This window comes from Chiloscyllium plagiosum, unplaced genomic scaffold (genome assembly GCF_037043375.1).
Source record: "Chiloscyllium plagiosum isolate Xiang-an unplaced genomic scaffold, Cpla_swu_hap1 HiC_scaffold_17, whole genome shotgun sequence".
Lineage (NCBI taxonomy): Eukaryota > Metazoa > Chordata > Chondrichthyes > Orectolobiformes > Hemiscylliidae > Chiloscyllium > Chiloscyllium plagiosum.
Genome location: NW_028270155.1, coordinates 29,317,609 through 29,342,645, shown reverse-complemented (window position 1 = coordinate 29,342,645; position 25,037 = coordinate 29,317,609). Strand labels below are relative to the sequence as shown.

Below are 25,037 nucleotides of genomic sequence, written 5' to 3'. Positions count from 1 at the left end.
TAGGCAAATCTTGACCATGATATTCCATCTGAAGATAGATAACTCAATGAAGCAAAAGTAATCTCATGCAACCTTAAAACTGGCCCTTGTGGGCCATAACCACAAAGATAATCCAAGAGGTCAGGCTGTACAGGCACACGAAACTGATTTGCCCTCATGTTGCACTGTAAATATTTGCCAACGTGATTTTATATGCAATGCTGCCTTTCTTTGGCGATAAGGGTGATGGGGAGTGCAAACTATCAGTAATCACTCAGCACTTACAATCTCTTACACTATTTGCATGACATTGCTTATGCTACATTCATGGGAATAAGGTCCCATGTCAAAGGTAGAAGCAGTTATGGCCTTCCTTGTCAGAGTCATACATGTCCACTCTATGGAAGATTATGCTTTACCATCAATGAATGGGTGCCTTGCAAGGAATATTACCGGTAGACAGGCCTACCCTCTGCAACCATGACTGCTGACTCCGTTATACAATCCTGTGATAGAGGCTGAGCCTCAACACAATGTGCCTATTCTTTGAGCAGGGTCATCATGGGGGTCATGATCAGTGTGCTGAAGATGAGGTTATAGTTCTTGATTTGGTTTTGAGGGAAAGCTTGCAGTACAGTTCAGAAAGAGTGTGCCACATTATCCTTGCATGCTGTGCTCTACACAACTGGAGCAGGCAGAGGGGATATGAAGAGCTGGAGACGGGTAGCAGTTTTCCAAGGACAAAGATGATGACATTGATTAAGAGGAACATCATCTTCTGTATGCTTGAACGGTGCAGCATCAGATATAACAAAGCAGATTGGACCTAACTTACATCTGGTTACAAAAAATATGAGCTGGATGCAGGGATCACTCATTGGCTGTAAATTTGTTGCTACTTGAAAGGAAAGTGGTCCTTGTCTGTTCCCAGAAGCAAATATTGCTTTTGCTTATTTTTTTTCTTCTTCCCTTTTGCTGTTGCTGATAAAAGGTGAATGTTTTCAATCATTTGAAGACTTTTCAGTACGTGTTTGTCCCACACTCAACAACAGGAAGATGTTAGGTTCGACTGGATGTTAGGGAAAGATTAACACTCCCATAGTCTGGAAGATGAGATGACACTAAGGACTTGTGGAGCTTGGTTCTTAAACCACAATATGTTTACAAATGTGCAATTAAATGCAAGCTATGCCACATATCTGCCCTGAGAAGTGTTTCACTTTGGTTCCCTACCCACCACATGCATGGCGAAGGACAATTCTTGATTAACAGTGCTTTGATTTGGTACATATTTTTGTGCATACTTTTGATCTTACCTTAAGAAGGATATACTTGTCTGAGAGAAGATAAAACAAAGGCTCACTAGACTGATTCCTGGGATGAGGAAATTACTTCGTGGGGAAAAGTTGAGAAGGGCGGGCTAAAACAGTCATTGGATCATATTCAGGGCTTGATTCCTTTTCTTGACAGCCGAGAAGAAAGGCAGCAGACCACCACTGGGCAAGTCCTCCTCCAAGTCACACAGGCTTACCTTCCTGACTAGGGAACTATGTCAGCAATCTAACATTGTGAGTTGGTTACAATTCTGAAACTCTTTTCTTCATCTCTTAAACAAATGTACCTACACCACATGGACTATCGTGGTTCAAAAGGTCTTACTGGTAATGTCACATCTCATGATGAAATAAGAAAAATTAAACCCACAGCAAATTGGATACCATTCATGCAGCAATGGCTACTTACTGCACAAAACCTGCCTATCATATCCTTTGATTAACAGACACTGTGCAAGAATGTACTATCTAGACTGCTGTCAAATTTTTAAGGGTAGTGTAGAGATTAAGATCCCTCCTGTAGCAAATATGTGCCTGTACATTGTTATCCTGCAATGATATTAATCAGCAATGGGGCCCTAATGGTTTTCAAATAGCTTTGAGATTTTAGCATATGAAAATATTGCACAAAATCGAATGAGAACATTCAGATTATAAAATGACTCCAATAAGCTTGCTTTATCTAATTACAAAACACACAGGATTATTAGCTGATCATTTATTTGCTAATAGGTTGGAGGTTTGTTTGATTGCCAGTTCATTATGACACTCGCAGTGCTTGGAAAAGTCTCAATTTCAAGATAAAGGCTAAGTTCTGTAGAGCCTACAGACAGGACTAAGTGGCACGCACATGTTAAAGATATAAAGATGTTACAAAAGTCTGCAATGTGCAAAACAGTATTGTACATATGATGAAAACATCTATTATCATACTGAATGCTGACCATTGGCAAGAGAATAAAGTTTGCCTCTTCATAGTTAAAGATTTATATAATAATTTTACAAGATACTTTAAAAATTATTCAAATTGATTTCTCTTATTTATAACAGACTGAAACTCTATTAATAAGTTAAGTAGATAACTGGTGATAAATGAAAAATTCATCTAGTTTAAATGCTTATTTGGACGTGCATTCAATATGTGAAGATTTGAGCAAGGAATATGCTTTCTGCTGCAGGCACAAATCCTACATGAAGGATACAGTTCTCTTCCTTTCATTGTACAAAGATACACATTCAGTACCACCTGTGTGCTATCCTGAGTTGAGAACCACTGGACCAGCAGGGGATTTTAGTATCAGTTAATACAATTAAAATATTAAAATAAATAAAAATTAAATACAAGTAACTACAATAAGTAGTATTTAGTAACCCCTGGCCCTTACTGAGTATGGAAATGAGTTTCTGTGGATGGATTTATATTGTCCTTTCCATGTTTCAGTGACTTTTCCATTGATATTATGGCAGGAGATTGGGAGATCCAAAACACAAATTGACAACAAAGTGGTGATAGTAGAAGAGCATTAGCAATAGCCAATTAAATTGGGAAATAATTTAAAGTTTGTTCGCCATAAACATCATGACATTAAGAACTGACAATTGTTATTTCTTTTGATGACTCAGTCTGCTTCTTGGAAAAAAGTATGATTAGGTGACTAAATGGATTCTCCCTCTCCTGGTGAGTTGCCAGGAGGTACATGTTGAGATATTTGAGTCAAGTGATACAACGATAATATTATCAAATACATGAGCTTTTGAACAGTTTAAACAAAGACAATTAGTAAGGTTCGAACTGTAGGATACAAAGACCACCAAAAGGACTCCTTAAGTGATTACTTTGTTTTGGATTCTGATATTTAAAAAAAAACTGCTCTTTTTCAGTACAATATTAATAAAAACTCTAATTTTACCAATGTCACACAGTATCATACTAGCCTTGTGTATTAAGAATCTTGCAACAAGCAGACCAAAACAGAAACTTTTACTTTTGCAATCACTTTCACCAATAACTGTTTAAGGGTTAGATTATTTTCATAATCACTTCTATTCTTTGTCAACTCCATTGGAAATATCTAAGCAGGAGGGGTGTTTAAAGAATGAAGAAGGTACCAGATTTCATTCAATTGGAAGAGCTATGGCCTGATAACTGTGGCCTGCAGCTTTTATAAATGATTTTTTTGTATCCTTTGGTGATGGCCCACAGCTACAATGAAGGACCACTGCTGGTTACTGCTGGGATATTTTAAATGCAGCAACCCCTTATCCTTTACAATATTCAAGGCAAATTCTAATCCAGATAAGGTCCTAAAGTAGGTGATGGCCCTTGGCTTATTCAAGGACTTGACCTTTGGTTTCAACAAGTGGCCAGGGACATACTCAGTGTTTGCAATCGTGTGGGAACCATGTTCCTAAACTGAACTTGTACCCATTTACTGTCAATGTCTGATTTCACCCCATCTTGGGTCTGATGAAATCTATGCAAATCAAGGAGATTCTTAGTTAGAGGGAAGTTTGGAAATGAATCAATTTATAAAATGCACTACTAAATTTGGCCATTGAGCTACTGACGTTTAACAGCCCTAATTGGTGGAACTTGAATTCCAATGGATAAGAACGTCAGGCAGGGTATAAGGTGGGTTCCTACTCATTTTCCATATGTTTGGGCCTTCAGCCAATTTAATTTCCCTTAGTCTCGGTAGTGGTCTCCTACTTGTGCCTGAGCTGTCAGGCCTATTGATCCAGTCTTAAATCCAGTCTTCTTGCACTTAACTTCTCCCTTTATTTTGGAATGATCATTCATTATATGTTTCAGAATATTACAACGAAGATTAAAAATCTTCTTGAAATACATCGGTGGCTGAACAGGTAAAGGTGGCTTGGCTCAATCTGGACTCTCAGGGTACAGCTGTCTAATCAAAATTCCAATTGGCAGCAAGAGGCTTGAGCTTTCTCAGGTTCCCTGTGCTGCTGAAGGTTCTCCTCATTGACCGCAGTGAGTTGTAGCTATAGGAAATAAAAAGAAATGCAAATTAAGTAAATATTTTTCTATGAGATGTTGACAATCACTCAATTTTTCACTTACTTTCTTAACCCACCAGTGAATCACCAGGAGGCTCCTCTAGATAACGTGGATGATACAATTACAATTAATACACTTGACATTATAAAACATTCACACTGCTGTGGTTAGAATTGAATGAATCCGAACTGGTCTTCAAAGTCACATCCTGCAACTGCTACCTATAGCATGGATTCAGAGATCAATTAGAAGTTAATTACTGTGGTGAAAGAGCTTGCTGGTTAGAAGGCATTTGTGAATTCACAGATACGGATAGAAAGAACAGTTATTTTACATAGGACTTTTACTACTTTGAAATATGTGTGAAGATTCACTTAAAAACTAAAAATAGCTTGTAAAAATAAAAATTGTTGGAATCAAACAAATCATTGTGACTATTGTCTTTGGCTAATATATATCAGAATTTCTTTGGCATAATCCATAAATTTATTATTTTCAGTGAAATCGGCACTGGAGAATAAAAGAATGTGATTATAAACACATTGTTATGACTAAGTTGCATTAAAAGATGTCAAGATATGCTTTTGAAATTTGTTTCTGTGACACGCTATATGATACATTTACCATAAAAGAGTACATAATTGCACTATGTGAAATAAGGCTGGGGCAAAATAGTCACTTCAAAGCTTCAGATATGCTTACAGTTTTTTGGTTACAGGTAAGAAAAAGCACCCGGTACTTTGAATTATAGATGTTTACATCTGGCAGGAACATAGCACAATGAGTTTCTTTCCCAAGTGTGAGTGATAGCAAAATATCTCAACAAGTCGTTAAAACAGATATCACAGAGGTCATTATAATGAACATGTTGGAATGTTTCACAGTGTGAGATAGATGCATTGAATTTCCAGGCAGGAGATTTAATTATTCAAAAGGGATGAAAACCTAGGGCAGTGCATGCACTCTTCTTGGTCATAGGAAGTCTATTTAAAAAAATTTGGTGTCTACAACTACTAGAGTCTCTTTTAGCTTTGTGTCTGGATCCTGAGATCTTTGCTCATGAATCAAACAAAAATAGCAATTGGGCCCTGATGCAATAACACAAGATTGATGAGGGTAATGCTGTTTGTCAGCAACGTCAGCATCTATGAAATAAAATGGACAGGAGGATCATGGATACGAAACTGGCTTAGTGCTAGGAAACAGTGGTGAATTGCTATTTATTGAACTGAAGAAAGGTATGTAGAGGGGTTCCTCAGGGGTCACTGTTGGACCCTCTATCCATTGATGACCCAGATTAAGTATGGTGCAAAATTTCAAAATCTGTAGATGATACAAACCTTAAACTATTACAAACTGTGAGGAGGAGAGTGTTAATCTTCAAGACGGTATTGAAACAGACAGATGAGTGGCAGATAAACTTTAATGCTGATAAGTGTGAGGCAATTCATTTTGGTAGGAAGAAACAGGAGAAGCAATATAAAGAGTACACTTCTAATGCAGGTGGAAGACAGAGAGACCAAGGTAGAGGTGCATGGATCATTGAAAGTTACAGGAAAGATTAGGAAAATGGTTAACAAAACAAATAGGATTCTATTTACAAATAGTGCAGAGAACACAAAAAAACCCAAAGTAATTATGATAAACCTACAAAACTGTTTGGCTTAAACTCGAATATTGTGCCAGTTCTGAGGACCACACTTTAAAAAGGTGAAAACATTACAGAGGGTGGATGAAAGATTCATGAGGTAGATGGGAAAGGTGGCATTGTTCTCCTTGGAAAGAAGAGTAAAAGGAGATTTGACAATGGGTTTTAGCACATTCATGAAGGTTTCAACAAAATAAGAAGGGAACGGCTTTTCTGATAACCAGATGGATCTGGATCCAGACATTGATATAAGGAGATTGTCAAAAGAAGCAATGGTGACATGAGGAAAATCTTTATAAGCAGTGAGTCTTTAGGATCTGGAATGCACTGCCTGAAAGTATGGGGGGTGGCCTTTAAAGTGAATTGTTCAATTAATTGAAGAAAACAAACTGCTGTGTGAAAGGGAAAATGAAAGGGAGCAGGAATAGGTTAAGTCATATTGTAGAAAACAATTATGGACGTTTAAACAGAATAGCCTTCTCCTGTGCTGTAACATGCTCAGAACATCATTAAGGTTGATTTGCATCTTTAAAGAACATGGCTGGCTTTGGGCCCTTTGATACCTGTAATTTCAAATTTGAGTTGACCAGATAGAGCTAGGAACAATGATTTCTTCCATTTTAAGTCATGGGTTTGAAATATGCCCCATACTCATTGAAGCATATAGCTTTAATTTTTACTGATAGTAAAATAAAAGTGACTGGCATTTTGAGAACTAACTATCAAAATCAGTTTTTCTGTGATTAAATACCGCCTAGAATGAGCTTGAAAGCTTAAATTCCTGTCATGGGGAGACCAGTACATTACATTCTGAGCCTTTGCAGGGAATCTAGAGCCAGATTTTCTGACGAATGGTAGTGATAGTCAGACTGCCACTTTCTTTCTATTTTTTCCATTGAGAAATATCTCCCCAGTTTTAGCAGAAGATTCTGGTCATGGATTCTGCAAAAATGAGGAGTATATTTTTAACCTAATGACCTCTTCATAATGCAGGATAGTTGGAGGAAGGCACACCCATACTCCTTTCTTCACAGCACTAATTGCTGTACTTGGAGATCTAAGTACCCAGCAGCGCAGGCAGGCAGGCATTTTGTTTGCTCCTATGAAAGTTTTCATATTTAGGTCAAGTATAAGGTTAGGGTACCTGGTGGGAAGAATTTTAGGTGGATAAGGTGGGGGCGGCACCATGGATCAGTGATTAGCACTGCTGCATCACAGCACCAGGGTCCCAGGTTCGATTCCAGCCTCGGGTGACTGTGTGGAGTTTGCACATTCTCCCCGTGTCTGCATGGGTTTCCTCCGGGTGCTCCTATTTCCTCCCGCAGTCCAAAGATGTGCAGGCCAGGTGAATTGGCTATGGTAAATTGCCCATAGTGTTAGGTACATTAGTCAGAGGGAAATAGGATGGGGTGGGTTACTCTTCGGAGGGTCGGTGTGGACTAGTTGGGCCGAAGGGCCTGTTTCCACACTGTAGGGAATAATCAAGGTGCTAGGTAAGTAGGGGGCCAGATGGGTATAGTGATAGGCAAGGGCACTAGGTGTGTGGTTGTCAGGTGGATTGATTGTAAGGGTTGCAGGTGGGTGGGCTGCTATGATGCAAAGTGGGAAGGGTGTTTAAGGTAGCTTGGGTTGCGTTGGGTTGGGCAAGGCAGGGCGTATATTAGAGGAGTGTTGTGGCCAGCAAGGGGAAGAAGACCTGGCAGCTCTGACTACATAGGAACGGGTGTGCCGGATCTTGGGATTAAGATTCTCAGGAGATGACAGTGCTTGATCCCGGGATAGGGAAGTTGTCAGTTCCCTGATGGATGGTGGGTGGATTGCAGGAAGATGGGGATTATGTCAGTTGTCTGGCAGGTTGGTCAGGTCGAGGGAAGAGGGCTGGTGGAGAGGGATTGTCAGATCCAGTGGGTCCAGATATGGCGGTGGGATGCTGGGATCAGGGGTGATGGTAAGGGTTGCTAGGTCCCTGGGAGAGAGATTGAATCGTTAGGCCCTGGGGAACTCAAGAGGCTGGTCTGGAGGTTTAAGGGGTTTGATTAAGGTTTGGCTGACGTTTGCTTGGTAAGTCATGAATCAGTTTAAAAATTTTAATTAGACGAGGTTTTTACTTGTCTAATTTTTCCTGGGTTGCTATAAACTGTAGCAGGATTCTCTGACTTCTCTGATTTAAATGTATACTTTCAGAGGGTACGAAGTGAGCAGAATTGCCCACTGTAATCTTCAGTTTCCTAGGCATTTCCCTCAGAGTCTGGCAATGATCTGCCTGAATAGCATGCAACACAGTCATTTTCACTGTAATTTAGTAAATGTAACAACAATAAATCAATCAATCAATATTGGGCATTCTGCAATTCCTTTCTACTCTGCAGAAAATCCAGATTCTTCTGTCGTTTTTGTCCCATGTAGAAAGGAATGAAGCTTTTTAGATATAAATTCAACATGCAAATGAAAGATAAGATAGGGCAAGTGCATATTGATGATCATTTCTAACAGTGATATGTGTAGAAAGGAGAGGTCAAGGTCAGTGAAAGGAAATCAAAGTAATTTCCTTAATTTGCCTTTTTCTTCTTGGTTTTGGGGTCTATGCCCTTTATTGGTTGGTTAAAAGGTTAAGATATTTGAATGCAGGAATATAATTGGAAGGGAAGATTGGTTAAAATGTGTACAGCCTTTTATTGTTTTTGGACTTGTCACTGCAGAAAGTGTTGATGTAAAAGTGTATCTCATTTAATCCAGAGAATGAAAATGAAATGGATTTTGCTTTGTTCATTCTTAAAACAAGAAGGCAATCTATAAAGTCAAAACCAATAGCACAAGTTGAGTCAGAAAAAAATATTTCATCTGTCACACTCTCATCTCTCTTTTTGATACTATACCATGAAAATATTCTGAAGATGTGGGGAGTATTTCTGTAATACACATCTTTCACATAATTGAAAATGATCACAAATATTCTGCACTATTCAGATAAGATACAATTATACTGCACTAAATGTGTTCTATTCCATATGCAATGATGATTTTTTAAAAATGCCTTGGGATTTGTTTGCATAATATGTTTGGCATAAAATAGAACTACAAGCGATTTGCACCAGTGTTTGTTACAGGTAAGTGATGTTTTATTGCTTCTGGATATGTTTGATGTAAATTAAGAAAGGCAGTTGCAAGTAAGAAGAGTGCTATTAACTAAGACAGATTTGTTTAACAGCTTTCCTAAGTACCTGTCATTATTTATAATATATGCAGCCATTTGATATTAAAGTGCTCAACATGGTAAAAGCATCATTTGTTGAGTATAAAATAGACAGCATAGATAAGTCATCAATTCTAAAATGTGAACACTTTAAGAGGTGGTATAATTGCAGCAATATTCAAATGAAACATTTAGAAATGTGACATTTTTTGTGACATCTAATTGTTTTTTTCATGGTTCGTGATCAAAGTGATTGTGAACTGTAGAAATAGCATGCATTGTACTTGCTATCAGAATTAAATACTCTCAGATTAGTTATGACATGAAGATGTCACAGCATGCATCTTGTATATTGGACAACAATGTAACTGACCTAAACGTCAGTACTGTTATCAACATCTTTACTTCCTAATCCAAGTGCCAATTAGATTCTAATTATTGCCAGATTTAGGAATATTGCCCCTACTAACCTAACACAGCTGCAGTGTTTATATTGGCTGGGAGAACTTGAGTCTCAAAAATCACATTCTGAACCCAAAACTTCCTCAAACTTACCCATTTAGGTTTTAATTGTGATGGGGTAGTGGCAGGCAGTCAACCACTCTTTGGTCCTTAAATATGAGCTTAACTGTTGCTGTATTAGGTAATGGTTCTGTAAGAATTCATGTTCACATTACACTGAGCCCCAGCCATTCTGTTGATGCCAGAGACAGTCTGTAGGTGGACAGGCAGGAAGCTGGAAGAACACAGCAAGCCAGGCAGCATCAGGAGGTGGAGAAGTCAACGTTTCGGTGTAACCCTTCTTCAGGACTGTGGGTGGGTATCGTGAGAGCTGCAGATAAAGGGGGTGGCAGGGTGGTGAAGTGGGGACAGGTGAAGACAGATAGAGGGTATGACCTGGTTGGTCAATGTAAGGAATGAATCTGGTTGTTGGCTGGAAGGAGTGGATGGGAGGGAGAGGGACTGGGAAGGGAGTTGGGGGATTGGGAGGGAGGTTATTTGAAATTGGTGAACTCAATGTAGAGTCCCCCGGGCTGTAGGCTGCTCAGGCGGAAGATGAGGTGTTGTTCTTCCGATTTGTGGTTTGGTTTGTTGTGGCAATGGAGGAGGCCAAGGATGGTCATATTAGAACGGGAGTTGTAAGGGGAATTAAACTGGGTGGTGACTGGGAGGTCCAGTTGGCCCTGTGGGCCTGGCTGCGATGCTCGGCGAACCGTTCCCTAAGTTTATGTTTGGTCTCCCGAATGTAGAGAAGACAACTTTGGGAGCACCTGATGCAGAGAGCTGGTGAACCTTTGTCTGGTGAACCAGGTGAGACAGAGGTTCACTTGCCTCTCTTCCAACCTAGCTTACTGTATTCTGTGCAGCTCCCCCTACACCCACCCCAGTCCTGAAAAAAGGTTACGCCCGAAACATTGACTTCTACACCTCCTGATGCTACCTGGCCTGCTGTGTTCTTCCAGCCTCCAGTCTGTCTACTTTGGATTTCAGCATCTTCAGTTTATTTGTCTCTAACCAAATCTGTAGGTGGAGACAGTAAGTTCTATACTTGCCATTCTAGGGACCAGCTCTAAAGAGTCCCAGTAATTATGTCTGTCAAGCAGTATGTTGTTATATGTATAGCTATCACACTGGATACCACTTTATTGTTTAAAAAATAGTGCCTCCCCACTAAAAGCTCTATCACAGATCATTGGATAGGAGGATTGGTGACTCAAACAATTGTTACTCTAAACACATGGTGGCAGATATCATGAGGTGCCAATAGGGGTAATCAGACTATGCCACATTGTGAGCAATAACACAGATCAAATTCCATGCTGAGACATTCATCTGTGAGGAGAATAAAAACCAGAAGAAAATAAAATATCGAAAATAAATGGGTTTAACACTTTAAGAGCACTACTGCTTTAGGAATACATGCAGCTAAAATGTGATTATCAACAAACAGAGACTATAGTAGCCAAAGAGAAACAGGACTTTCACAAGAAAAATGAGAAGAAAGGGAATGCTTGTGGGTTAAGAAAAGAGAGAAAAGCTAACCACACCCAGTAAAAGACCATTGCCTATTGAAGGAAGTTTTGTAGGCAGCAGGAGAAGATTGCACATGTAAAATTTCAAAGGGCAAAGGGAATAACTTTATGAATACAAAGCCTAAGCAAAGGAAGTCAAGAGAGTTCTCATCTCTCATAATGAACACTGCAGCCACTGAGATTTGATTCCACCAGTTGCATCTGAAAGAAAGAGTGAAAGGGCCAGGAAAAGAAATTTTAAAGTGGTTATAAAGAAATGGGAAGACCTCAGAATTTATCTAAGATGGATTTAGAATTTTTAGAGAATTCTGGTGAAAGATTTTTGCAGAAGGCAATTCAACAGAAACTAAATGTTAAAAGGATTGGAACTCATTAATTAAACTGTGATTTTGGTGTCAAGATTTATAGGGGCTGAAGCCAAAGAACATTTTCATATTTTGTGAAGAAGGAAGTGCTTGATATTTTAGACTGTGAAAAATGGGAAACAAGGTTTTTGCTCAGGAGGAACTGAGGAAACTCCATCTTGAGCAGTAAAGAAGGCACTTAAAAAGTTGGGCAATCATAATTTTGATTGTTAAAAAAGATGGGAAGACCCTTCAAAGAGTCATGAACACATAGGAAGTAATACAGAGATACAATATTACAATTCAAAACATTATTGAAGCACTTTAAGCAATATTACTGCAATACAGAGTTTAAAAAATTATAAATAAACAAAATACTGTACAGAGTCTAGGACACTCTACAATAATTAAATAAGCATAATTACTTTCAGAAGAAATGGAAGGAACGATAATATATCTATAGAGATTCAAGATCAGAGTGGGGCCATATTTAACATAAGATTGAACATTCTGGAGAAAACTCTTAATATACAGAATTGCCTCAAAATCAAACACTAAGTTTTGAGTTTTTTGAAGAAGTAACAAAGAGGATTGATCAGGACAGAGTGGTGGATGTCATCTACGTGGACTTCAGTCAGGCATTCAACAAGGTTCCTCATGGTAGACCAATTAGCAGGGTTATATTACATGGAATAGAGGAAGAACTAGCTATTGGGATATAGAACTGGCTCAAAGGTAGAAGACAGAGTGTGGTGGTGGAAGGTTGCTTTTCAGACTGGAGGCCTGTGGTCAGGATCAGTGCTGGGTCCACTGGTTTTCATCATTTATATAAATGATTTAGATGTGAACATAGGAGGTATGGTTAGTAAGTTTGGACAGCAAACTGTAGTGGACAGCAAAGAAGATTACCTTAGTGTACAATGGGATCTTGATCAGATGAGCCAATGGGCTGAGGAGTGGCAGATGGAGTTTAATTTAGATAAATGTGAATTGCTGCATTTTGGAAAGGCAAATCAGGGCAGAACTTATACACTTAATGGTAAGGTCCTGGAGTGCAGGTTCATAGTTTCTTGAAAGTGGAGTCACAGGTAGTTAGGATAATGAAGAAAGGTAATTGTCCCAGGAGATATGCGTGCCTTTATTGGTCAGTGCATTGAGCATTGGGGTTGGGAGGAAATGTACAGGACATTGGTTAGGTCAATATTGGAAAATTGTGTACAATTCTGATCTCCCTGCTAATAGGAAGGATGTTGTAAATCTTCAGAAAAGGAAGGGTTGGAGTGTTTGAACTATAGGGAGAGACTGAATAGACTGGGGTTATTTTCTCTTGGAGCATCAGAAGCTGAAGGGTGACCTCATAGAGGTTTATAAAATCATGATGGCATGGATAGGCCAAGTCTTTCCCCCAGGTGGATTCATTTGGATGATTTCCATGCTGCATATCTGTACGAATCTATGACTCTAAATACAGAAGTAGGACAGTTATGGAACTGAAGAAAAGGAGGATGCTTAATATGCTAAGAGCTCCATACAGTGGAGCAATATACCTTAGAAAAGATATCTAAGGCATTCATAGGGGAAATTGATGATTCTAACGACAGCACTTATTTATATCAATGTACATCCTGTTAATTTGATGTTTGCAAATGGTGAGGTTAGTATACTGTTAGTTACCATTGCTGATGAAGTAAAAGCTACAATAGATGACACTAAGTGGTATAAGTGGAATAACTGTCAAGAACATAAGAATAGTACAAGTTACAAGAAATAGGAGATGCACAAGGTAGTTTAAAGTGTTTACATAGTTCACAATCTAAGCTCCTCAGATTTGATCCAATATGCATGGTTTGGGCTTCAATATCCTTGACTTTCCTCATTCCTGAAGAAGGGCTCATGCCTGAAACGTCGATTCTCCTGCTCCTTGGATGCTGCCTGACATGCTGCGCTTTTCCAGCAACACATTTTCAGCTCTGATCTCCAGCATATGCAGTCCCCACTTTCTCCTTCAATATCCTTAACAGGATTGAAAGCATCCCAATAGTTCTAAGACAAAATCCAGTCCAAACACAAACAGTTGTCAAATCACAGGGTAACTGGTAGAAGATTTTATTGGGCTTCCGAGACTCATGTAGAAATTAAAGGAAATATCACAGCATAACATTCAAGGCTGTGGGCCCAGTGTGGGAAAATTGGACTAGTGTAGGCCATAGTGTATTTTTTCGTAGTACAGGCTCAATGGGCCTTAAGGGCCTCTTCTGTATTGTATGATTCTGTGAATCTAAGCAAAGAAATCTGTTAAGATTATGTATCATGACATAAAAGAAATGGTTTGTATAGTTAAGAAAAAAGCAGTGGTTAGTAAATCAAAAGAACCTCAATTAGGTTTGATAAAAACAAAAGAGTGGCCAATCTGTGATACCATTCATTAGATGTTGAAGGATGACTAGACTAAATGTTCAGTGAGTTGACTGGAAGCAGATACATTGAGTACCAACAGCATTTCAAACTCATGGATAATTTACTGGTCTGTGACAGAAGACTAGTTATTCCAGGTTCCCAAAGATTGTAAAGATCCACATCTTTGTCTTTCATTTACGTTTGGACTGTAGATTATAAAAGAAAGTTACTACTTTAAATCAAGGAGATTGTGTGAAGTGATAGTTACAATTTTAAAAATTATGCTTACTGGAGCACATTGGAAATTAAGCCTCACTATTCTTGGAGTGATCACAAATGTGAAAATGTGATTTACCCACTAAATTGCCAAATACTACTTAGCTATCAATCAGGTTAAAAGACTGTGCATATGAATACCAAGAACATAACTATTTACAATAATTAAACTGTCTTCAAACAATAACAAGAACAAAACATGGTTACTAGTTTGTAATTCAACAATTTAAACTCTATCCTTTATTTTAAAAAGTGCAATACAAGCAGACAAGACATAAGTAATATGGATGGGGAAAATATCAGAGAAGCATTATTCTGGCACCAATTCCTGGTTCACAGACATTGATGGGTTGCTCTCTGTGTAGTACATTGAAAATTGTGTGATTAAGCTACAACTTAACAAGGATTAAATGTATAAATATTATTGCAAGAAACCGAATTGCAGATGTGGTTGAGACTGAAAAGATTGGTTCAAAGCAGATATGGAAGTACGTGACCAACAGACTGTTGCCTAGATCTTGTAGTTAGGATGTTGGGCACAGTTTGCGAGGATTTCACGGGAAGACATCATGGAATAGATTAACTGAAGGTACTGACTGTTATTTGTGGAGGATCAAGTAAAAATGTAAGTAAGAGGCACGATTATATCCAGAAGTCTCAACTTGCAACTATGTAGTCTACGAATAAGAAGAAATAAAGCTGGATTTTTAAAAGATTGTAGACTCGTTCCCTATTTCTTAGGAACCCAGCACTTTCTTTTGGCCTTTTATGGTTCTTCACCAATAACATGAAGATATCAGTCTTTCTTTCAGTGGTTGAACATTCACCCTTTCAATGCCTCTGAATGCTTCTTGTCCCCCATTTTCCTCTCAACAAGGACAATTGCAGAAAGCAGTGTACAGAGGAGTGGTGAGTGACAACAGCTACTAGCAGATGTTTTGTTACTATTTCACATAGGAAGGACAGAAAGAAAGGTTTAGGTGTGTTCACTTTGCAAGTTAGAAGCTTCAGCTTTATTGTCAACATACAGTGTTGTTACTAATAGCCCAGGTAAAAATTAAGTAGTTGTTACTATCCTGAGCAAAGTTTTCCTGAACATACAAGCATGAAGTCAATGTGTCTATCATTCCTCCCAACTGTTTGAATGAAGTAATATTATAGATACATCTTACAATGAGTTCCAGTAACTTGTTCTTTAAAATGTCAGTATTTTCTCCCAGTTCCCTTAGTTCGAAGCTGTATCATTTCCCATTCTTGTAAGTCCACAGTTCATAGCAAAAATGGTCTTTACATGTATCTATCCTTAGGAAAGATTAAATGCCATTTCAAAATGTGTTTCATCACAAGGTATATGACACAAAGACAACATGAAACTTGCATCCATCTGTCCTTTCTTATGCGTGTCATATACAGTTTTTATAACCTTTCACTTAAATTCTTAACTTATTTAATCACTTTTGATTTTTAGTAGACAATGTGTTTGCCATCACATTATCTTTACAATCATTGTGAACAATCCTTATATTGCATGGTTGCATAACTAAACATCATCTGAATAATCATGCATTTTGGGTTTTATACTTTTAAAAAATGAAAATAGATTATAGTTGATATGGATTCATAGTTCATTGCAACCATGTCAGACATAGACTTCAATATGTTTAAGAGTCAATAATAGTCCCAAAGTCTCCTTTTCTACTGTGGACTATTTTCTCTAATTTAATTTTAATATCCCACTGGCTTCTTGATTCCCAACTCATCATTTTGCAGTAGGCCTTAATTTATTCCCAATCACTAACATTAATTGCCATTTTGAAAGATTTGGTAAAGTCAGGGTGGCCAACACCAGTTCACTTATTAGGATTGCCTTCAGCTCCTCAAAGGCTGCTTGCCATTCTGCTGACCATAACACTTTTGCTTCTTTCATTTCAAATGTGTTAATGGTACAACTATCATGTTGAAATTAGGCACTAATTTCCAATTAAACCCACCCATTCATAAATATCTAATGATTTCCTGTTTAGTGTTGGGAATGAGGAATTTGATCAGAATCTTAATTTTTGTCTTCTATCACGTTATAGTTAAGTTATTCTGCTTTTGTAAATTTACTTTTGGCCAGATTTATTATGAAGCTAGCAAACTTCAATTTCATAAACTGGTCCTCTTGCTGTCTTAATGTTCTTACCATGTATTATTGCATAGCGCAAGGTCATCTAAATAAATTACAGTCACTTAGTCTCAGCTACAACTTGATTCATAAGTCTTTGTAACATATCTGGGCATCTTAAAAACCAAATAGTATCACTCAATACTGATGTAACTCATTTGGTGTAACAAAGACAAATATTCATATATATACATTTATAGTTAGTAGATAATGAACATAAGAACATAAGAGCTAGGAGCATGAATTGGCCATCTGGCTCTTCGAGCCTGCTCTGCCAATTAAATAAAATCACGGCTGATTTTTCTGTGGCCTAAGCTCCACTTACTTGCCTTCTCATCATAACACTTAATCCTTTACTGTTCTGAAAATTATCTATGTTAAAATATTTACTGAGGAAGCCTCAACCACTTCACTGGGCAGGGAATTCCATAGATTCACTACTCTCTGGGTGAAGACGTTCCACCTCAATTCAGTCCTAAGTGACTTACTTGATGGATTGCCCTGATTGCAAGAAGAAAAATCAATTATATCATGTGGACATGTTGATGTGACATCATCACAGAGAAGAAATGAGAAAGAGCAAATATGTCAAGTGGTAAGAGTCATAGAGGATGACAGGGACAATGAAAGATTTTCCATATTCCTCCATGTCCTGCTATAAGAATTTCATGAGTTACCCGTAATATCTGGGGATACTGCAATCCGCTGAACAACCATCCATTCCTCATCCACAGGTCTATGAGGCTGGTTCTGCTTCCTTGCTTCTCTGTTTTTAATGTGATAACACTTTGGACTCCTTCAGCCTCAGCTTCAGTGTGAATTGCCTGTGCTAAGGTATTTAACTTTGGATCTTCTTCATGAGCAGACAATCCTTTGAATTATCCCCAACTTTAAATCAAGCTTCACCTACTCTAGTATTTGCATTACTCTGACCACTGGTGAGAGACTTGTTTTGTCATTATTCAGATCACCAGACACAATGCAAAATACCTGGAACTTGTTCCTATAACAATTCTGTTTCCTTAAGCTCATTTGGACTTTCTGTGATTATGGGTAAAGCCATAACCTTTACTCCAGCCAAATCATTCTTTAGGAGTAAGTCAGCCCCATTTATGGATAATTTCTAAACTCTCCTACTTCCACTGCTCTGGACAACACATCAATTGCATTTTATACAGTGGAATCTGGGATACACACTTTACTTATCCCATTTACTAACACTTATGCCTTCATTTCAGTCTCAAAAGGGAAAAGTAGATATTTCTCCAACAAAAGAATTTGAGAAGTTCTTGCATCCCTTATATAGTTATGGGTTTACCTGAATCATGTGAAGATAGAGGAGTTATTTTTCTCTTGGCAAAGAAAACCATTTATATCTCTTATCCACCTCGTTTCCCTTTCTTGCACTCATGGCAACTTTTCCTGTGGTTTCCTGGTTATAGTAAAAGCTACAACTTGATCTGCGACATTTTACTTTTGAGTTTCTTTTTTACTCACTCTTATGAAACTCAATAAATCCTATGGGGTTATTGCAATTTCAATACTTCTGAATAAAGGAGCTCCATTTTATTACAATGGAAACACTCATTTTCATTTCTACTCTTTCTGCTCTGGTGAGGGACCTTAGGGGCATTCTCAGCTGTCTATTCTTTACCCTGGTAATATACCTTCTTTTCACTCTCTAATCCTCAATCCTTTTCAAGTTTATGGAGATGACAGGGAAAAAAAAAGATTAATTTTGTGGATCAGGACAATGGTTGTGGTTGTTGGAAGTCAGTTATCTCAGCTCCAGGACAGGAGTTAGTCAGTGTAGTGTCCTAGGCCCAACCATCTTCAGCTGCTTTATCCATGGCCTTCCTTCCATCATAAGGTCAGAATTGGGGATGTTCACCAATGATTGCACAATAGTCAGCATTATCTGCGACTCCTCAGATATTGAAGCAGTCCATGTTCAAATGCAACAAGTTCTGGACAATATACCAGCATGGGCTGACAAGTAGCAAATAACATTTGCAATGTACAAATGCTAAGCTATGACCATCACCAATAAGAGACAATCTAACCACCGCCCCTTGATATTCAATGGTATTACTATCACTGAATACTCCCCTGTCAATATCCTGGGGATTATCATTGACCAGAAACTCAACTGGACTCACTACATAAACACAGTGACTACAAGAGCAGATCAGAGGCTAGGAATACTGTGGCGAGTAACTTACTTGCTTCTCCAAAGCCTGTCTACCATCTACAAGGCACAAATCAGGAGGATGACGGAGTACTCCCCACTTGCCTGGTAGAGGGTAGCCCCAATAACACTCAAGAAGCTTGATGTCATCCAAGACAAATCAGCTCTCTTTGTGGTAGTCGATTGGCACTACATCTACGAATATTCATTCCCTCCACTATCGATGTTAATTAAAAACAGTGTGTACTATCTACAAGATGCACTGCAGAAATTCACCAAGTATTCTCAGGCAGAACTGCCCAAAGCCACGACCACTTCCACCGAGATGGACAAGGGCTGCAGATACATGGGAACATCACCAACTTCAAGTTCCCCTCCAAGTCACTCACCATCCTGACTTGGAAATATATCATTATTTCTTCACTGTTGCAGGATAAAAATCCTGGAATTTCCTCCCTAAAGGCATTGTGGGCCAACCCACAGTAGGTGGACTCCAGCAGTTCAAAAAAGCAGCTCACCACCACCTTCTCAAGGGCAACTTGGGACAAGCAATAGATTCTGGCCAGCCAGTAATGCCCACATTCCATATCCCACAAACGAAATAATGAAAATAAACACCATTAGCTATTACTGCTCCCTGTTTAGCAGATGCAAACCTTTCGTCTTTAACAGAGTGTCTTCTTACAAAATGTTTTTACATTCTTCTGAGAGAATGACTTCTTTGAGACCTTCATATTAGGTTTCAAATTCTAATGCTAGTGTCCACCTATCAAAATTACTTTGCTTAATCCTTTCAAAATTAATGTAGGTTTTTTCATGTAATTTTCTTAAATTTCAAAACTTTTGCTTCTGTGTTTCAGGAACTGATTCATTTGTACCCAGAATAACAGTTTGTCAGAATCCATAGAAACTTCCTCTGATGTGCTGAAATGTTAGATTGATAACCATCTGAGAATTTCACAACTTATTTATTTTTGCCATCAAGAATGAAGAATTATTGGCCAAAAGTAATTTTTTTCCTCAAAAATGCAACCCTGCAGAAAGAAATGTGTTTTCTTCCTCATTTACCTGGTGTGTGTGCTTGTGTCCGTGAGTTTTAGGGTTATTTAGAGGCGTAAACACTTATATTTTCATACTGCAAATGAAATATGTTAACCAATTTTGCATCAATACTGAATAAAATTTTATTCATAACAATCAGTAACTTTGTGTTTGTTAAATAAACCTGATGTGTGAATCTTTAGGTCTCATACATTTAATGAATTATTACATGTGCTGTTACTTTTAACTGAAGATGGATTGGAAAGTGCGCAATTAGAAGATAATGACACTCAGAGTTGGGTTCAGATCAAGAGAATTCTGAAATGTCACTCAGGTTGAGCAGCCCTTAAATCAATTAAAGAATTTTACTGTCCCCCAAGGAGGCATCAAATCTGTAGAAATTGCTTCAAAAATAGAATTCTGATTGAAACAACTCTTTCTTGTTGGGCTCTTTGTTGGGTATTTGCCCAATGAGAGCTAATCATTTAAGATCTTTTTAAGTTATCTTTTTCCTAGAATTACAATTAGCTCGTATTCTGCCCTGATGCTGATGTGCTGGTGTTGGACTGCGGTGGACAAAGTTAAAAATCACACAACACCAGGTTATAGTCCAACAGGAGCTTTTGCAGCGTTGCTTCTTCATCAGGTAGCTGTGGAGCAGGATCATAAGACACACAATTTATAGCAAAAAAATCACAGTATCATGCAACTGATACGATATACTGAACAAACCTAGATTGTTCAATATATCATATCAGTTGCATGACACTGTGATCTTTTGCTATAAATTCTGTGCCTTATGATACTGCTCCACAGTTACGTGATGAAGGAGCAGTGCTCTGAAAGCTAGTACTTCAAAATAAACCTGTTGGACTATAACGTGATGTTGTGTGATTTTTCACTGTATATCAGAATTATGCCAAAAAAATCTTATTACAATTAATTCAAATGGCTGTTATATCTTGAATCATAACCTACACCTATAAGGGTTATGGTAATAATGGAACAGGGCACACTGTACTGAGATGTGGAGCGACTTTGAATTTTCTGAAACTGAATATTTAATGGTGTTATAATTACCATTTCCTTGACAAAATGTTGTACTTGCCTACAGCTTTATTTTGCTAGCATCAACATAGTTGCTTCTGGTGATATTCTTACAGATATCTAAGGAAAAGATAAGCTTACACCAGTCAGTCTAATACAGTTTAATAACAATGTGCACACAAAACTACTCTGGTACAGCAGTCTTATTATAATGCTCTCTTGATGGCTTGTCAATGTGGGAGTAAACCCTGCAGAGAGGCTCTGATAGCTTGGTGTTTTATTGCGCTCATCAAGATTTGTTAGGAAGCGTTAAGTAAAGCAGCATAGCCATAAAATATTTAGGCAACTAGTATCAAATTTTAAGTGTCAATATGGTAGCACTGCATAGTTAGGGAACGACTGATAATAATGGTCAAGGAGCTTTTGGCTTACATGGCTAATTAGTATGCATTCCTTTGTAACTATGTGTGAAATGTGTTTAACTGTAACCAACTATAACCTTTGGCTTGTGCTGAAGTAACTCCAGGTTACATAGCTGTGAACTCTAGAACAAAGTTTGTTAAAAAAAAAGCACATTCAGGATATATCAGAGGTAGAAACAAACTTGAAGAATTGTGGGTAATTGATTTAAAAAAAGCAATTCTTACAATTTTAAAACTTGCAAAGTAGAGTCTACACTGATGTTTTATTTTATTACTAAATAGTAGGTTACCTAATTGGCTTTGTTAGTAGTACATCAAGGAGAGGAACCTTTATCCTTACATTATTTCAAATAAAGATACATATGATTGTGGAAAAGTGACATTTAGGCACCAATTTTTAAAAAATTGGCATAGTGGTATATTCGTGTTTAATAATATTTGTGAAGAGTTAAGAATAATGTTTACTGTGGATTACTGCCTTAACCAAAAACAGACAAAATGAACATTAACTAATTGCTAAAGATCTGAGCATCACAACTTATGATCTATGTGCTAAATAACAGACTAAATGGATGGTAAGACACTTATTTCAACTTGCATTCATTCTCTAATGGCAAACCAAAATGTGATTGACTAACTAACAATTGAAACACATTAAAAATGTTGTACTGAGGGGTGGCTAAAAGAACAAGAGGGCAAGTGTGATTCTTCACTTGCACTGACAATGTTGCATTGCATGTAAATTCATTGACAATCTAATTCTATTTACTTAATGGTCAGTTTGGCAGTTTGAACCTAACTGTCCCCAGCACCAAGCCAGGCAACCTCCAGCAAAGTCATATGGTTAACTCAGCACAATAAATATCCTTCTGGTGCAAGGCCTGTTCCATTTTTCCAGGTGGGGTCGAAAAAACTGGCCTGCAGTTGTAGATGATGAATGGTTGCAGGTTAGGGCTGACAGTTCTTTTTGCTTGAGTACACTGATAAACCGAAATGGTTTCTTCATGATATTGCTACTTCCAGAAAGCCTGTTTGACTATTAGAAGATGGGGATTCCTTACTTTTTTGTTTTGAAATCTTTCTGACTTTATTTAAAAGGTTTTCATTCAATGTCAGTAAAGTCCATGCAAGCTCGGATTCTCTTTTTTTTGTGCACAAGAACAACTGCCTGCATTAACAATAATATTTTTCAAATTAAATAATGTGTGAAAACTTAATAAGAAAACATTATACTACATACAGCAGGACAGAACATAGTTAGCATAATTTGTTTCTTTTTAATTTCTCAGTTTTTGTTTTAACAATTGGATTACTGAGGTTACTTTAGTGATGTAATTCAGACTGCAATATCTAATTATCAGGAAGCACATTTGCTAAGTGTTATCAACATACAATTTTGATTTTACTATCCATCATATATAACTATAAGTAGTGGGGTCTATTTTATCTTGAACAGTAATAATAAAAAATTATAGAATCCCTACATTGTGGAAGCAGGCTATTCAGCCCATTGAAGCTACACTGACACCTCCCACAGAGCATCCGACACAGACCCACCCCATTCCTGTAATCCTGCATTTCCCATGGCTCATCCACTTTGCCAGCACATCCCTGGACTCTCGAGCAATTTAGCATGGTCAATCCACATAACTTGCACATCTTTGGACTGTGACAGGAAACCGGAGCATGTGGTGGAAATCGACATAGACATGGGGAGAATGTGCAAACTCCATACAGTCATAGACAGTCATAGAGTCATAAGGGATGTACAGAACAGAAACAGACCCTTCTGTCCAACTCGTCCATGCTGACCAAATATCCTAAAATAGTCCCATTTGCCAGCACTTGGCCCATATCCCTCTTAAACCCTTTCTATTCATGTACCCACCTAGGCGCCTTTTAAATGTTGTAATTGTACCAGCTTCCACCACTTCCTCTGGCATTTCATTCCATACATGCACCACTCTCTGCATGAAAAAGTTGCCCGTTAAGTCCCTTTCAAATCTTTTCCCTCTCACCTTAAATCTATGCCCTCTAGCTCTACTCCCTTACACAAGATCTTGTGTCCATGCCTCTCAGGATTTTATAAACCTCTATAAGGTCACTGCTCAGCTTCTGATGCTCTAGGGAAAACAGGCCCAGCCTTTTCAGCCTCTTCCTATAGCTCAAACCCCCCAACCCTGGCGACATTCTTGTAAAGGTTTTCTGAACCCTTTCAATTTTTACAATATCCTTCCTATAGGAGGGAGACCAGAATTGCATACAATATTCCAAAAATGGCCTAACCAATGTCCTGTATGCCGCAGCATGACCTTCCAACTCCTGTACCCAATGCTCTGACCAATAAAGGAAAGCATACATGGCGCCTTCTTCACTATCCTATCTAATTCCGATTCCACTTTCATGGAGCTATTAGCCTGCATTCCAAGGTCTCTTTGTTCAGCAACACTTCCCAGGACATTACCATTAAGAACATAACTTCTGCCCTGATTTCCCTTTCCAAAATGCAGAACCTTACCCCACCCAATAGTGGAATCAAATCCAGGTCTTTGCGCTGTGAGGCAGCAATACTAAGCACTGAGCCATTGTGCTGTCCCAAATACCCCAGAATGATGTACTGATAAAGTAGAAAATGAGAGTTGAAAAACAGTAGAGCATGGGAGGCTATAAACTCATTGATTATACCCGGAGAGTTAGGAATCTAAGCTGGGGTAAGAAAAGGGTTGGAGGGTTTGAGCTATAGGGAGAGGCTGAATAGGCTGGGGCTGTTTTCCCTGGAATGTCAGAGGATAAGGGATGACCTGAAAGAGGTTTACAAAACCTTCAGGGGCATGGATAGGATAAATAGACAAAGTCTTTTACCTGGGGTCGGGGAGTCCAGAAATAGAGGGCTTGGTTTAGGGTGAGAGGGGAAAGATATAAAAGGACTTAGGGGAAACGTTTTCACACAGAGGGCAGTGCTTGTATGGAATGAGTTGCCAGAGGAAGTGTTGGCGCCTGGCACAATTACAACATTTAAAAGGCATCTGGATGGGTATATGAATAGGAAATGTTTAGAGATATATAGGCTAAGTGCTGGCAAACGGGACTAATTAGATTAGAATACCTGGTCGGCATGGATGAGTTGGACAGAAGAGTCTGTTTCCGTGCTGTAGATCTCTCTGACTCATTGACACTAGGAGCAGAGAGGAGACATTCAATACAAGTAGTAGGATAGACAAAGAGGAAAAAAAGGCGAAGGCAAAGGAAAAGTGACAGCCTTTTATGTTATTGCATGAGAGACAGTGCTAAGAGTGAAACATTGATAACAGTCGGAGAACTGCTATGAAATAGCAAGAGAAAGGACATACAAAATCATCAGAACCAGTCTGCCCCATGGGAGGAAGGAAGAAAAAGTGGATAATATCAGGAAATGTTCACGAAGGGGAACACACACGTGATTATATAGCAGAGATCAGAGAGGAAGAAAAGCTATGTAAAAGACAGTTGAATCTGTAACACTCAAAGTGAGGTGGGAACCTCAATATATAAGAAAAACAATTATAAATGATTTATGGCACAAACCTATACTAATGATTTCAATAGACATTCTGTTTGTTACATTGGGATAAACCAGGAAGAAACTTCAGCACACTGTAATCACGTCTCAATTTCCAGTTACAGCATCAACGTACTGGAATATTCATTATAAAATATATCCAGATAGATTAATCAAATGGACCAAAACCCTTGTCTGTTCATATTACTGTGCAAGTTCATTCAACTGTTTCAGTAGTTAAATCACAATGTAGTTTACTAGATAATTGGTTGATCAAAAATTGAATGTGGTCCACTATTTCTTTCTTTAATGTGCAATTACTTTTGCTGATGTGAAAATGATTGAGATATATCCAAGATATTGGTAAAATGGATCAGCTTCTTTACACAACACCAGACAATATGCAGAGAA

At 38.2% G+C, this 25,037-nt stretch overlaps 1 protein-coding gene across 2 annotated transcripts in view; it reads right to left on the bottom strand.

Moving 5' to 3' along the window:
• Positions 1 to 1,987: 1,987 nt before the first annotated feature.
• The window catches only part of pmfbp1 (polyamine modulated factor 1 binding protein 1), a 791,959-nt gene continuing 768,909 nt past the window's right edge, over positions 1,988 to 25,037 (bottom strand). For both annotated transcript variants that reach the window (XM_087995767.1, XM_087995768.1), the window contains one exon: positions 1,988 to 4,316. In XM_087995767.1, coding sequence (XP_087851893.1) covers positions 4,223 to 4,316 — 94 coding nt within the window. In that variant the 3' untranslated portion in view covers positions 1,988 to 4,222. The remainder of the gene's footprint in view (positions 4,317 to 25,037) is intronic.